Source organism: Lissotriton helveticus, chromosome 9 (genome assembly GCF_964261635.1).
Source record: "Lissotriton helveticus chromosome 9, aLisHel1.1, whole genome shotgun sequence".
NCBI lineage: Eukaryota > Metazoa > Chordata > Amphibia > Caudata > Salamandridae > Lissotriton > Lissotriton helveticus.
In genome coordinates, this window is record NC_136070.1 from 1,209,213,561 (window position 1) to 1,209,230,203 (window position 16,643).

Consider the following 16,643-nt stretch of genomic DNA (forward strand, 5'->3'; position numbering starts at 1 on the left):
TCCTCTGCCAAGCCTTTGCACTGTGGGGTCCCGCAGGGCTCATCCTTGAGCCCTACGTTGTTTAACATATATGTGGCTCCTCTTGCAAAGCTTGTTAGATCCTTTGGACTGGAAGTCTTATCATATGCCGATGACACCCAGATAATGGTTTCCCTATCCCACTCTGTGGAGTCCACGGCCCTCAACTTCAAAAACTGCATGGAAGCCGTGGCAGGTTGGAAGTCTACGAACTTCCTCAAGCTTAACGGTGAAAAGACCGAGGTCCTCATCTTTGGTGGCAAACAAGATCTCTGGTCCTCGGACTGGTGGCCACCCTCCCTCGGATCCTGCCCCCTGCCGTCCTTAGCTGCCAGAAATCTGGGAATTACCTTTGACACCACTCTGGCATTTGACAAACAAGTTGGCAAAACCGTGTCAACTTGCTGTGGGGTCCTGAGGGTCCTCAGGAAGCTAGTTCACTATCTCTCCCTCGATGCCCGGAAACAGGTGGTTATGGCTCTCATCTCACCCCGCCTGGACTATTGCAATGCCCTCTATCTTGGTATCTGCAATAAACTCGTCCACCGCCTACAGACGATTCAGAACGCTGCAGCCAGGTTTGTGGTAAATGCCCCTAGACGTGTTTCCGTCACAGAAATCAGAAAAAACCTCCACTGGCTACCGGTCCAGGCTAGGATTAACTTCAAAGTCCTGGTTCTGACCTATCAGGCCCTTCATGGCTTGGGAGCCGAGGACATTGGGTCTCTCGTGTCCTTTTACACCCCGGGCAGAGCCTTGAGATCTGCTCACAAAAATCTTCTCGCAACCCCCTGGATCGCCAAGGCCAGATGAGGGGGGAGGGCTTTTTTCTCCCTCGCCCCCAAGCTATGGAACTCGCTTCCAACCAACCTTAAAACCCAGCCATCTCTTGCCCTGTTCCGAAAAAACCTCAAAACCTGGCTTTTCACCCTTTCATATCCTTAAGTGCTGCCTCCTGATGCTTCCGACCACTCAGTTGTTTTCTTCCATCTTCTGCGCCTTGATGCCTCCGGGTTAAGTTGTGCTCTTACAAATTGACAATTCATTCATTCATTCATATAATTAAAGGGCCCTTATGCCGTCAGGGTATGTATCCAGCATTGTCAGTGGAAGATAAGGAATCCACTACCTCAATAGACTCAGTGGACACTGATGTTCCACCTTTAGGCTATAAAGATCCAATATTAATTCCCTTGACTGACATAAACAAAGTTACACCAAAGGTTGATGACTTATTAAAAATGGGGGAGGTTGATCTTGCTCAAACAATTAATAAAGACCCTCTTAAACCTGAAAAGGTATCTGAGGGAACAGTGCCCTTAACAGGAGACATTTCAGTAAAATTAAGACAAGACAACAATGGAAAATTGCTGGAACAAAAGTCAGAAGATATATTAGAATGGGCTAGCAAGATTCCTCAAAACTCAAGTGATGAAAATGGATAGTATGCTAGCACCCCACAGGTGAAGTTTGATTTAGGGGCATGATCAAACATATATATCAGGAAGAGGATAAGGGTTAACGTGAAATGACCATCACTGTAAAGGGAATACAGAAAAGAAATAAGAGATTAAGCCTTATTACTGATGACTGTTCAAATATATGTAATTCCATATCATTTAAACCAGATGCAAAGCCAGTTGTAAGGGACATAGGATATGATCTAGAAATCAAGAATGTGACAGGAAAGGATGAGAAAGATGAGGAAGAAATAAACTCAGTGGTTCCTCATGGATAGACCAGGAGACAGGTAAAAGACATACAGGTGCAGCTGTTGTTGAGGCTATTGGTACACCTACTGATTATACCTTATACACATTGCACCTCTTACCCTTGCCATCCCAAGACTCAGCCCAAGTGGCTGAATTAAAAGCATTGAGAACAGCCTTACAGGCTTGTCAGGGTCAGCCAGTAACAATATACACTGATTCAGCATATGTAGCTTCCACAGTTCACTGGGGGCTGAAGAGATGGGAAAGGCGAGGATTTCTTAAATCTGATGGGACACCAGTAGCGCACCAACATCTTTTAGCTGACCTTTTTGCTGCTTGCAAATACCATGTCAAGGAGCAGTGCCTAAGTGCCAGTCACACACAAAAGAAACATATTTGGTGTCTAAGGGAAATGAAGCTGCTGATACAGCAGCAAAGGAAGCTAGTTTATATTCAATGAAAACATGCAGTATGCACACTTTAGATGCAGATGACGAGGTTGAGATACAACACTATGAGAATATTTCTACAGAGGCATTATTAGACATTCAAAATGCATCACCACAACATGAGAAAGATATCTGGAAATCAAGGGGGGGGGGGGTTACTGGATTTCCATATCTTCTTTATAGATCAGCAACTTCAGTTAAAGTTATAATGCCTCAGTCACTACTTATAACAGCCCTTCGACAACTTCATTTACCAACACACAATTCTAAAAGAGTAATGATGGATGAATTAAATAAAAGCTGGTTTATCCCTAATCTAGGACCATTAGTTGATGTATTTCTAGCTTCATGTCATGTGTGTTATCAGTACTCTAATAAGAGGTCACCGCAAATGCCTTCATCCGCCATTCCAAGACCAATAAGTCCTTTCACAGTTACACATAGAATTTGTAGATATGATACAAAAATGTAATGGATATAGGAATTTGTTAGTAGTGGTGTGTCCATTTTTGCGATGGATTGAAGCAGGAGCCTGCTCCAGTTGTGATGCTGACCAGCCAGCCAAATTCCTGGTGAGAGAGGTCACACCTAGGTGGGGGGTTCCGGAGGCGATACGCAGCGATAATGGAAAACACTTTGCTAACGCAGTATTTCAGCAAATTACTACACTAATAGGAGAGGAACACCAGTTTACCTCAGAGAGTAATGGAATTGTTAAGAGGATAATGGCTTATTGAAAAGCAAATTGTCCAAAATTTGTGAGACACTGAAAAAGAATTGGCTTTACTGCCTTCCCCTTGCTCTGTATGCATTGAGAAATGCCCCTTCAAAAGATCATCATTTGATCCCTCACCAATTCGTAACAGGTAGGCATTCTAATTTTTCTTTTAAACAAAATCAAATGATTCGTTCTGATACCAAGTCTGCATCAGAAAGTGTTTGGCAAGAAATGAATGCATACGTCTGCCTTAACAAAAGCTGAACAGGTTTATTCTAAACAGGTTCAGCTGCAACAGGCCAACAGTACTGCACCACCCCTGCCCTTGTCTACAGTCATCAGCATCGGTTCCTGGGTCTTTGTGCACAACTTTGTGAGAACATGAAAGGATCCCAAGTTTCTAGGCCCCTACCAAGTAACACAGAGCACACCAAAAGCAGTAAAAGTGGAGGGGATGCGGAACTGGGTGCACATAACGGACATTATTCCATTTTTGGCCTCAATCCCACAGAGAGGGAGGAGGCAATTGTCCAAGAACAAATTATACAATGAAGAGATAGTTAAGTGATATTGTTCATAGTATAATATTGAGTTCAGTGGTTATGATTATTACTCTGATAATTTGCTATTGTATTATGTGTTATCTAGATGCAAAAGAACCCACCCATAGGGAAGAAGTATTACGCTTTCGTAGAGCTAATTTCAATGAAACAGATATGCATCCTCTGCATGATTCTCTACTTGATAATTTGTGGTACAAAAGCATGCATAATATAGGTACCAATACACAAAATGATAGTTGTTATGTATGTTCTCTTATTCCCCATGCCATAGAAACACCACCTTTAGTGTATCCTAAAGAAGTGCCTGTTAATATGACAAAGTGTTTATTGTATCTTTTATTGTGTAGGATAGAAGCACAGTTCCAGCCAACGCATGTTAGTCCTATGACTGCCAGAGTTAATACAACCAGATTTGATACAACCCCTGAAATTTTCCAACTTTTGACATATAAAACAGAGATAATGAAAGAGATATCAAGAATGAAAGGAGCAGGGCAGAAATATAGTTACGCAAATTGGGAGGAAGCCGTATTGGAACGAGGTATTCTAGGGAGATCTAATCCACCATCCACCTGTAATAATTATTCTGCCAAACCACTGCCCCCAGATTGCGCAGCCAGGCCAGTATTAAGTATTGAAGCATCAGTATTTGCCAATAATAAATGGTTTACTGGAGCTAGGATTTCATGTATAGCCATATCTTAATGGAATGGCACAGAAACAAAAAGATCTTTTGCGATTTTATGATATAAAAGCATCATGTCAGCAAGTATGGTATGAAAACATACAGAGATATACATGGACTGGAACTAAACGTCATCCTAAGCTGGCTGTGAAACTAATGAGATCTTCTCTTTACTTTCAGGTAAATGGGATTGTTAAAGTGGGACGGAATCTCAATTGTAGCTCAACTATTTACAATGCCGATATGCAGGGCGGTACTTCCAGCCTCATGGATTTTTTCTGGCACTGTGGAACTCGAATATACACTCAATTACCCCCCGACTGGAGTGGAATCTGCTCTCTGGTGACTTTGCATACTCCATCGATGGTAATACCAGCAAAAGAAATAAAAGATTTGCATTTGCATTCCATGAGTAAAGCATCAACTTTGCCGCATCATCACAGAAGAAAAAGGATGGCTGAATACTTTGGAACTTCAGTGTGGCAGGATGTGCCTAAAGAGTATAGGTTGTTCAATGACGACCAAACATTTTTTGGAAGTCTGATACCTATGTTTCAAGCAAAAACAACTGCTCACTGGTTTCAGATCATCCGGGGGAGCTAATGAAAGCCATAAATGTTACTGAAGATGGCTTTAATGCAATTAAAGAAGAGCTGCGTTCAATCAGACTTATGGTGATGGAAAACAGATATGTTTTGGACTTAATGACAGCAATCGAAGGAGGAGTATGTAAAAAACGTAATTCAGTATGCTGTACTTTAATACTGGCGAATGATGAAGATGAAGGAAATTAACTCAGGCAATATTGACTTTGCATCATTTGCAGGCACAGATGAAGAAAGAGGGGGGTGCTCCAGATGAGTGGTTCACTCGCTGGTTTGATTGGGTGCCGTCCTGGATGACGGGGTTGTCTAAGGCCTTGTTGCCTATAATAGTTCTGTTGCATTTGATGTGCCTAGTATTTCAGGTTATCTTAGCATGTTGCAAGAGGGTTACAGCTAAAGTGGGAGGTATGTTTCCTATAAGGAGAAATAAAGAGATGCAAAATATAGAATTGGAAGGAATGTTGCATAATTGTATCTGGAAATAACCTACAGCCTGCTTTCAAAAAAAGGTCTAAATGCGGTCTGGTTTAAGTGTTTTTTCCTCTTCATTCTATTCGAGCTGAGAACGTCCTGCCTAGGATATTTAACAGGAAATTCAGAGCAGCAAGAATGTTTTCCATTGTAGTCTGTACGTTTGGTGTGAGAAGTCACGAACTACAGGAAAGAGCTGTTCTTTAAATAAATGTATGTAATCTGGGTGGGACATAACGAAAAAGCAGGAAGTTTGTTCTATTGTGAACATTGTATTAAATATGGATCTAGGCCAAAATTACTATTATAAGAGAAGACTTGAAGTGTATGTTAGTTGAGACTGACTTGTGCTTCGCTCATAGCGCATCACTCTCCCAGCTGAATTAGCCTGGCATGTACAATAAACCTTTTTGTACTCCCTTTTGTTGCAGATGTGGTGATTAAATGATTTGCACTGCTTAAAGTATTTTTTCCCCGACAGTCTCTTGAACCAATAAAAATTATTTGGCCAAGGCTATAATATACCTCTTGACAACAGCGGGTTAGAATATGAATCCACGTCATTTTTCTTTAGCATTAAAGATCCACCTGGAAAATATATTTCCCATTAGGATTACCCACTATTTGATCTTTTAGCACTTCAAAATTTGAAAGCCAAAATTTCCGAATGTTTTCAATTGCTCATTTCATCAGTTAGGAACGTGTTGTTCACACTCTCTTTCCCAGCACGGTAGGCAATCGCAAAGGGTGGGAACATCTATAGTGTAAAAATACAGCGGGAGTTCTATCTAATTAACAGCTCTTTCATATTTTATGATGTTTTACCATGTTTGTCTTTTCAGTTTTTGCACTTTTTTTTACTTTGATGCCTAAACTGAACACATAATTGTAACATTCAAATAACAATTTGTGATAAAAATCTTGCTTTGTCTACACACATTTAAATTTTTCACATTGTCAGTTTAATTTTTGCGCTTCTAGTGCAGGCTCATAAGGCCATCATAAGAGCCAGCTTATTGTCAGCATTGTTAGTTCGTATGGAGTGCATAATCATAGCAATTACGAAGCATATATATTATAAAGTACAACCAAATAAAAGTGCAGAGCATCTTGAACATAAACACTTTAAAGTACAACAATGATGATACATAACAATCTGATTTAAAATGTTCCATGGAACAAGAACTTTCCATCCTCTTTTTTCACTTAACAATGATGAAAAATACATATCTGAATGAGACTGGTTTTCCAATTGACCACTCAAAATGATGCAACAAAATCAAGTAGATTCCAAATTCAGCGTTTTTATAATCCAAATGTATATATGTATCCATTCATGAAAGTGACACCAAAAGTAAAGATGCTTCATAGATATAAATCCATTTACTGATAACACAGGTATTTTATCATACCAGGATCTCCAAAGCAGTCAGCACCAAGCAAAGGACTTGTGGATCCAAAATTTGGTCCCGAGGCATTTCTGTGGGACGAGAAGAAACAAACATATTTCAGGAATCAAGGTGTTGCCAATAGACCCAAAAAGAAAAAGCGTATTTTCTATTTAGAAAGCAGCCATAGTTGACGTCAGCAATTCTATGTGGGTCATCGAAGACACAGGTCCCAGATAAAGTAATGGAATGCCTAAGTTAAGCAGGTGTCTGCCGAGGCTCAGTATCTGATTTTGCTTTAGATTGATGAATGTGTGAAGAATCTCTACAAGTGGATGTATCTAGAGAGACAATCTCATTAAATCATTGCCCATGGGCTCTTTAAAAAAATCTGGCTAATACGTTTTGCTCTCATTTTCCGCCTGTTTTCCTCAACCAAAAACGAAATCTTTCAGACATCTAATCTATTAAGATTTAATATGATTTTATTTCCATTTTAATAATCACATCACACTTATATAACCTCATTATCTGATTAGAAACACATTTAAAAGGCATGTTGGTCCCTGCTTTTTCTTTTCAGGCACCATCCACAATACTCTTTATGTGTGTATGTTAATTGCTAACAGGAGGAACATTCAAAGAAGAGATACAAAACTTTCTCTGTATCATTAAGTATAATGTACACTGTTCACAAGTTCTTATTTTTTGTAAATTTGCAGTTTTGCGGCCTCCTTAAAACAACTGACAAGGACCAATATTGTGAATATCCTATATGGCCCATAATACACATGCCATCCTGTTTTGCAGAGGTAATTTATAGATTGTACACAGTGTTTTTACACAAAGAAATATGTAACATTTCCCATTAGTTTTTTATATGCCATGCCTCGTGAATCACCTCAGTACTATTGAGATGATGGTCATATTTGTATATAACTGTTAGTGGGTGGTGTATAGAGGACACTAAGGTGCTATCCCATCAGCACCCACTATGAAAAAGACTGCTCTTTGCAACTACGATAAGCAAAAATGTAAGGAACAGGAGGAAAAAGGTGTGTGGAAGTCTGCCAGCAGGTATGTGGACCAGGAAAATCTCTTTTGGAAGCTTAAGCGCCAGGTTATGTACATGGTATTTTTGGAAAACAAGGTTACCCCGTTAAGTGAACCTGGGGTTAAGTATTTATAGTAAGTACAGTGGTTCAGAGTAGGTCTAATAAGGTCCAGTAACACAAGGTTAAGTATTATTTGATCAAAATGAACAGATCGCTTAGGGGAGCAAGCTTCATAGGGCAACAAATAGTCATTTAATCATAGTATGCAGATTCATATTTACATAAATAAAGTGCTCACATAAGTGACAGGGGTGCGTAACGTGACTGAGTGAAGGTGACAATACACGAAATATCACACAAAATAGACATAGAAATCCAGGACGATATGTACAAGTGAAGGGATTTTCAACAGGGGGTCGACGACGTTTCGATTTTTTGATACTTTAGATCATCATCAGGACTGTGTGAGCATTCTGAAATAGTTCAAGACTTTAGGGAGCCTTAGTCGTGCTTCAAAATTGGAAGGGAAATATTCATTCTCTGGTTTGTCCAGATTAACTAGTTCAAGACTGTGAAGAGCCTTAGTCGTGCTTCAAAATTAGTACGGTTGGGAGGTGGAAACAATCATACTCTGGTTTGTCCAGATTAACTAGTTCAAGACTTTAAGGAGCCTTAATCGTGCTTCAAGATTAATACAGTTGGGAGGCGAAAACAATCATATTCTGGTTTTTCGATTTTACAGCTTGAAGATAAATATCATTGCCGAAATAATCTAAACTGGTCCCAGGAGGTGGGCCCGAGTGGATGGCGGCATCGTAATAGATTGCTTTGCGTGGTTCAAGAGATTTAAAACATCCCGAAGTTAATCAATCATAGGGCTTCGGGGGGCCTCGGTATCCTCGAGGAACTGTGAGTTCTGGTCAGGTTTTGGAATTCCTGATGCTTATGTCTAAATCGTCCTCGCGGCTGCCGTGACTGCTCAAGCTTGCCCCCCTAAGCGATCTGTTCATTTTGATCAAATAATACTTAACTTTGTGTTACTGGACCTTATTAGGCCTACTCTGAACCACTGTACTTACTATAAAAAAGGTTATATACATGGACATTGTCTGGGTTTCGTTTCTGGCTGGTTTCCAGGGCTAGACCCTCTTCAAGCTACAGCCAGACGCTGACGTAAGTTCCTTCTGCTGGACTCAGGCACCCGTAAAATCCATGTCAACATCGAAGCTTGTAATATGCAATTATTGAACCCGTAAAAAGCACCTCTGGCTTACTGGTGAAATGTAATGTTTCCTAATAGATTATTTTTTTTGAATGAACGCCAGACTTAAATATATTTAAAAAATCAACCAATCACCTCAAGCCAAAGAAACGTTTGGTGCTGCAAGTTTTGAGATGATTTTCTGCATCTTTGAAAAAAGGCATTTCTTCTAAAATAATGTTACTTTATTTCTTTAAGCTCTCAAACCATCCCATAGGATCACAATATATAATGCAAGTAGTTTCCAGCAATATTACACTGAGTCAATCTATTTTACACATGTGAGAAGAATGGTAGGCATCAGAAAGGAGTTGGGGATAATGATTATGTACATGAAGGACAGCAAGAGCAAACAAAGAGGTAGAGTACACAACAGAATGATTCTGATAACAGTCATGCAACAGTGAAATACACAATCCTGAGAGAGAGTACTGGTGGAGTGTCAGCCACAACGGTACGCGCAAGAAAAGAAGTAGTTCTCGAGTGCGAAGGAGGCTTCCAGGGCACATTTCTTTGGTTCCTCCCGTTGGGAGAGACACGCGATTTTCGGCGGTCTCATGCGGAAGGTAAGGTTGAATACTTGGTGAATACTGAGCAAGGGCATTACGAATTGGGCATTAATGACTCTCTCACTTTGAAGGAAAAGTGGGAGCACTTGTTTTTTTTCTTGACGATGCTTAAATGTTGTGAAGTCTGACAATCTACTACATTTTGATCTATGCTGTGGGCTTCTATCATGATGGGAGTTTAACCCTGCATGTATAACAGATTGGCTAACAAACTATTGGATATATATTGGCAATCTGAATCTCTGTGATTATGCTTTGCCTGCAACAAACTTTGTCTTATGGTTGTTGTATTCTCATCCTTTAGGGGAGATCGGTTGTGGGGGTCCGGTAAGGGCAAGCACGTTCTATGACAAAGGTATGAGTAGTGTAATCAGGAACATTTCATTAGAACAGAGGGAATATAGTTTTAAGCTTGATGAGTCTTGTTACTAACCATACTCATTTCTTCAATAGAATATGAATGTGCTGTTACCTAGTACCTACTCTCACATCTCGCCTGGCAGAAAGCCATCCGTATTTTTCTTTACAGGTGGAGTGAATTTCCACTACCTAACATCCTTTTAGTAACAAACAGTTTAGACATTGAATTGTATGGTGATATTGTTTTTCTCTTTTTTCTCTGTTCTCAGGTCTCCCTCCCCGCTGCTCCTACCCTTTCCTTCCCTCGCTTGACCATCCCACTAGTCCGAGGGGATTAATTCTATCCGGACTTGGGGCTGTCAAGAGGTGGACCCTTTTTAAGCTTCGATCTAATCCTGAGGATAACCTGGTGACCGTGACAGAGGGCGATGGAGTTTTATCTGAACGACAGACCTGTAAGCTTGTGGAGCAACACTCAGATGTTGCTTAAAATGGCAAGGAGAAGTCTGGAAGATAACTACTTCCTATTTGATGGGACACTATACCAGAAAATGAGAGAGATTGCGATGGGCACCTCCTTGCCCCCAGTTATGCGTGCACGTAGGTTGGTGGAAGGGGCAGGTGCTCCGCAAGGAAGTTGCACAGGAATGTGATACTAACATTATTCTAGGACCAGATTTATTGACAATTTATTTGTTATTTGGAAGGGCACGGTAGAATCTGCAGAACTTTTTGTAAATCGTCTTAATTGCAATGATCTGAATCTCAGGTTCACACATGTAGTCAGTACTCAAAAGGTGCCATTCCAAGATGTCCGATATATATATATATATATATATATATATATATATATATATATATACGTTCTGCCAGGATCGTAGGGCAGATGGCCTTTAAGTAGCACCTACCAGGCTATGACTCCAGGTCTGATTTCTTAAGAGTATGCTTGGTGACTGTCACTGGGAGCAGCACCTTGCCACTGTCCATGTGAAAGTGAAAGGGACTTCTGAAAAGTGCATGAGTCTTTCCCTTTCAAACAGAGAGAAGAATATCGCTCTGTTCTCTTGATTTGTCATTGTTCTGCATTTACCACCCACACATTGTTTCCATTTCTTGAAAGCAAAATGAGGAAGCTAGTGTAGTAAAAAAGGAAGCAAACAATCAAAACATTAGATAGTCACAAAAGGGCTGTTAAACATGGCAACGTTGGCTTACACCCAAGTGGAACATTTAATGTACTTGTATGTCCCTAGTGCAATGGTACTACATGTACCTAGTACCTGTAAATTAAAAGCTACTAGTGGGCCTGCAGCACTTATTGTATTTAAGTAGCCTTTTAAACATGTTTCCGTTATGTCATTGAAGCCTGTATGAAACTGTCATTTGGTCAAATAAACCTTTTGCCAGTCTTGAGCCTTCCTTTTTTATATATATAGGTCACCCCCAGTGTAGGCCCTGAGCAGCACAGAGGGTAGTGTGCAGTGTATTTAAAACAATTGACATATTCTTTGTGTTTTACATGTCCTTGTAGTGAAAAACCCTTAAATGTGTTTTTCATACTGCAAGACCTACCTCTCCCATAGAATGATGGGTTACCTTATTTTATTCAATAAGCGCTAACTTTCAATTGGAAGCAAGTAGAAATGTCGAGTTTGGTGTCTAAAGAATTGCAATTTAAAACCTTCTTTAATGATAAAGTCAGACTTTAAGTCACAGTTCTGAAAATACCACATTTAGAAATCTGGCATTTTCGTGTCCTAACCCTTTGGCTTTCATTTCATACCGGATATAGACCAATTCATATGGTGAAATATGTACAGTGAAACATGTGTATCAAGGAAACCTAAGTATTTCTAAAATGGGCATAAGATTTGGAGTTTAGAAGCAGTAGTTTTTTTACAACTCTGAATTTGTGGGTACTCATACAATTTTGAGGGTATTTTTCACAGTGTATTCTTTCTTACACATTCTTTCTTACACATCCCCAATGATGCCACCTTCCATTTGTATAATCGTGGTTGTATATGTAACTTGTTAATATGTAAACTTCATCACAAATACCTTGTGTAACTTGCTTTGTTCTATTGTATTCCCTGACAACTTTGGATAATGTTCGCGCTATGTAAATTGAAATAAATTAAAAAATTATTTCATTATCAGAGGCCAGCTACAGAACCTAATAGAACCCATTAGCAGCTGGTCAAGTGGAATTTCCAGCAGTGTTTTAAAGTGTGGCTGATATGCAAGAAATGGCCTGCCCATGTACATACATGTGCTACTTTAAGGTTGTGTGACGCCTGGAATGTTCCCGTGGCGGCCCTTGTATTTGTTTTCTTTATTCTGTGTGTTAGAACGCTTGACTGGCCTGTAAATTGCACCCAATATAAAACCTTTTGAAGGCGTGTTTTTATAACCCCTTTTCCAGCGTCTCAGGCCTCCCACTGTCTTTTCAGTTTGTTTTTTTCAGTTTCCATTTCTCTTTGGCCCCCATCTCCCCGACCCCGTGCACTTGTGAGAGGTTTATGGTCCAACAGGGGTGGGTAGAAGCCCCTCAGAGCAGAGCTCACTGCCCCCCATTCCTTGTAGTTTCTTGGAGGTGATGTTCGCTTTTGTCTTCGCTCTGCCAATGCGAACCTTCCTCGGAGCATCTGTCACTTTTGGGGGCAGGAAGATGGATGGGTCTCAAGTGAACTGCTGGGGGCGGGAGGAGGGGGTTACCTTTGGGACACCGTTTACTGAGACCTCCGCTGAGACTCTGACAATGCCCCCACTGAGCCTCGGTATAGCTGAATGGAGCTCCTGACCACGAGGCTCCACGAGGCTCCACGAGGCTCCTCTGCTACTCCGCCTTGCACAGCGTAAACACTGAGCGAGGCTGGAGCCGCATTCCCCGATATCGGCCGCCCCTGACGTCATCGTAACCCATCGCGCGACACACCTACTATGCATGGGACGCGACACAGTAAAGTGTCGCGCCACACAGTTTGGAAAGCTGTGCTGTAAAACAACCTAGCTCTACAGCAAGCTGCAAGCCTGAAAAACCCTCATACAAGTTGCAAAATCCCACATGAAGTAGAGGTATCATAATAAAGGAGCCCAACATACTATTGTACTTCTGGGCACACCAGGTTAGCGAGTAGATTCAGTAACCAATGGAATACACAGCACTTTGATTTCACCCTGCTCTTGAAGAAATGAAGAAGATGAAGAAGAAGGAGAAGGCACTGGTGCCTCTTAAAATTAGATCTTTGTTTAAATCATGGGTACTCACAAACTTTCTGTCGGGGCCAAAATTACAGTGTGGTTTGTGGCCAAGGGCCGCACCGGTAGGGGTGGGGTCAGTGGGGGGCGGAGTCAGTGAGGGGGGGGGTCAAAGTAAAAAAAATATCAAACCCGTTTCAAAACAGAAAATGCGACAATGCTGTATTTCAAAAGCAGATGTAACTACAAGGAGAACATTTTTATAATACATTTTTATTAGCAGACAAAAACAATCTTAAGAGGCGTTGCATACCTTCATACACACTTTGACCCCAATTCCATCAGTCTCTCTCTCTCTCTCTGTCAGTCTCTCTCTCTCAGTCAGTCTCTCTCTCTCTCACACAGTCAGTCTCTCTCAGTCAGTCTCTCTCTCTCTCTCTCAGTCAGTCTCTGTCAGTCAGCCTCTCTCTCAGATAGTATTTATCTCTCTCTGGCAGTCAGCCTTTATCTGTCAGTCAGTCTCTCTCTCTGGCAGTCAGCCTCTATCAGTCAGTCAGTCTGTCTCTGTCAGTCAGTCTCAGTCAGTCAGTCTCTCTCTCTGCAGTCTCTGTCAGTCTCAGTAGGTCAGTCTCTGTTTCAGTCAGTCAGTCTCTCTCTGTCAGTCAGTCAGTCTCTCTCAGTCAGTCTCTCTGTCAGATAGTCTCTCTGTCAGTCAGTCTGTCAGATAGTCTCTCTGTCAGTCAGTCAGTCTCTCTACCAGATAGTCTCTCTCTCTCTGTCAGTCAGTCTCTCTCTCTGTCAGTCAGTCTCTCTCTCTCTCTGTCAGTTGGTCAGTCAGTCTCTCTCTCTCTCAGTCAGTCAGTCTCCCTCTCTGTCAGGCAGTCTCTCTCTCTCTGTCAGTCAGTCTCTCTCTCAGTCAGACTCTCGCTCAGATAGTCTCTCTCTCTCTGTCAGTCTCACTCAGTCAGTCTCTCTCGCTCTGTCAGTCGGTCAATCAGTCTCTCTCTGTCAGTCAGTCTCTCTCTCAGTCAGTCAGTCTCTCAGTTAGTGAATCAGGCTCCCTCTCAGTCAGTTTCCCTCTCAGTCAGTCTCCCCCTCAGTCAGTCAGTCTCTCAATCAGTATCTTAGTCAGTCAGTCGCTTTCTCTACTCTCTCTCCACTCCCACTATATCTCTGTTTTCATTTCTCCACCATCTCTCCACTTTCTCTCTCTCCACTTTCTCTCTCTCCACTCTCTCGTGCCACTCCCTCTCTCCACTCTCTCTCTACTCTCTCTCCACTCTCTCTCTCCTCTCCCTACTCATCCACTCTCCACACTCTCTCTACTCTCTCTCTCTATACTCTCTCTCTCGCCACTCTCTCTCCTCTTCTTCTCTCTCCACTCTCTCTCCTCTCTCTCTCTCTCTACTCTCCACTCTCTCTCTCCCCCCTCTCTCTCTACACTGGAGGGCCATGGGCACATTACCTGAAAGGTCCGCGGGCCGCCAAGGAAGGCCTGTTAGTCCGCTGGCGGCCCCCGGGCTGTACTATGAGTACCACGGGTTTAAATGAACAGCAACATAATCTGATGGTGGAATCATGTTGGTCATATCTGCATGTTCTTTACCTTACGACGCCTCCATTAGAGTTAAACTGGGCATATATCTGAAATTACACTCCATTTGATACTGGGACCAAATTGCCTGAATAGTTTATTACATTTGTTACACTTCTGCCAGAAGTCTTATGGTGCAATGGCTGCGGTTGTAGCAAGAACACCACAGAAGCTGAGCTTGTCTGCAAGCTAAGCGGGGTTGTTGTTCATGATGATGCAGCTGGTGCAAGCCATCAAGGGGAGCCAATATGGTTCCATTTGAATGGGGCTTATGTAATCATGTTTCTTCTGGCCCTGGATAAGACATTCTGCTGTGCGTAGGATGCCACTTACAGGTGTCACTGTGGAGTCTGGAAGGACATGGAACATCTAGATGCAAGAGAACAAAGGCTGAAACAGCAGGTTGGAAAATGACTTTCAGGAAGAAATTGTTTCACTTTATTTGGAAGCGAGAGCTGGTACCAGGCATCAACTATCTCAATCTGAGTCGGTGAGGCTGTATTCTCTCTAAACAGCTTTGTGCCCTTTGTAGCTTGCACTGTCACAGAGGGATAAAGAGGTGACAACCCTGGTTTGGGATCCATGTCCACTGACTGGGGGAGCAGCCCTGCCAATTACCAAGCATCAACCATTAGACTAACGCATTTCAGTGTGGTGGTCCGCATCACCGCACTAAAATGCAAGGTCACACATAATGGAACAAGAAGTTGAATGATTGGCATTGCCCAAGTGTCAATTGAATAGAGATAACATGCTTTTAATTGTCGGCACAGAGGCAGCTGAGCCTGCGCGTACTGTGGAAAACTGTCAAAGCTAAGTTTAGAAAGGTCGGCCAGCGGTATGGTTAGGTTGTACATGCACCAATTCAACTGACACGGTTATGTGAGCCCCGCGCTGGTGATTCCTCTTTCTTAGTACATTCCGTATTGCATGCGCTCAGATGAGCTTTGCATTCCTGATTGCCTGCATTGGCTGGAACATTGTTTGGTGCCTTAGTGGAACATAATGCAGTCACAGCAAGTGTGCTCTGCTCTTGACAATTTACGTCTATACTTGGAGACTTCGTTCATCTGGTACAGTCAAGGCAAGTGGGCTTCACTAGTGACAGTTTGTGTTTGAGATTGAAGATTGATATCAATGTGCATATCAGTGCGAGTGGGTTTGCCGTAGGCAATTAAATCCAGAGACTGGGAGCATAAGAAATTAAGAGACTGAACATTGTGCAGGGCATATTTTATTTAAATATCGGTCCCCCAGGGCCCTCATAATCTTTCGAATACTGATGAACGCACCAGACAGAAAAACAACAAATCGTGTATCCACAAGCACTCGAATAAATAAATAGAATTAAAACACCATTCATCCGATCGCCATGAAACTTTGGGAAGTTGTTGAGTACACTCCCGCGAAGGTTTCGGCCGTAAAAAATTGTTAAATATCGGCCCCCCCAGGGCCCTCATAATCTTTTGAATACTAATGTACGCACAAGATGGAAAAACAAAAAATTCTGTATCCACAAGCACTCGAATAAATAAATAGAATAAAAACACCATTCAGGGGGCGTGGCTTCGGCGGCGATGTGAACGGTCGCATCTCAGGCGAGCTCCGTCGCCCCGCTGCTGTAATAAGCATTTAACAGCGGTTTTCGGGGGGCCCTTTGGTGTCCCCGATCTCCCGCGAGGCTCCTGAGCGAGTAGAGGCTCGTTTCGTGGCCGCTTCCAGGCGGAGGCTGCTGCAAGGGGTGACTGCCGGCTTTACGACCCGGCTGACGGAGCACCGCGGCCATCTTCCCGCCGCGTCCCGGCCTCGCTTCCTTGAGGGAGGGGAACCTTGGCGACAGCCCCGGCCGCACTGAGGCGGACTCCGGCTGGGGTTGCTGATCGCGGGCCCTGCATGCGGCGGAGGCGGCACTGCCGTCGATAGAGCGACCGCCGGACGGGGAGGTGATCTCATCCCGGCGGCTGACCCTACGAGAGGTCCCGGCTCTGCAGCGG

At 42.5% G+C, this 16,643-nt stretch overlaps 2 protein-coding genes across 3 annotated transcripts in view; one reads left to right on the forward strand and one right to left on the reverse strand.

Annotated features, from left to right (window-relative positions):
• Positions 1-5,641, forward strand: part of LOC144782352 (protein SSUH2 homolog) — a 274,648-nt gene extending 269,007 nt beyond the window's left edge. For both annotated transcript variants that reach the window (XM_078661670.1, XM_078661668.1), the window contains one exon: positions 4,326-5,641. In XM_078661670.1, coding sequence (XP_078517796.1) covers positions 4,326-4,342 — 17 coding nt within the window. In that variant the 3' untranslated portion in view covers positions 4,343-5,641. The remainder of the gene's footprint in view (positions 1-4,325) is intronic.
• The window catches only part of LOC144782353 (protein SSUH2 homolog), a 124,979-nt gene that overhangs the window by 75,906 nt on the left and 32,430 nt on the right, over positions 1-16,643 (reverse strand). Inside the window, exon 2 of the mRNA XM_078661671.1 lies at positions 6,634-6,701. Within this exon, the coding sequence (XP_078517797.1) occupies positions 6,634-6,701 (68 nt within the window). The remainder of the gene's footprint in view (positions 1-6,633; positions 6,702-16,643) is intronic.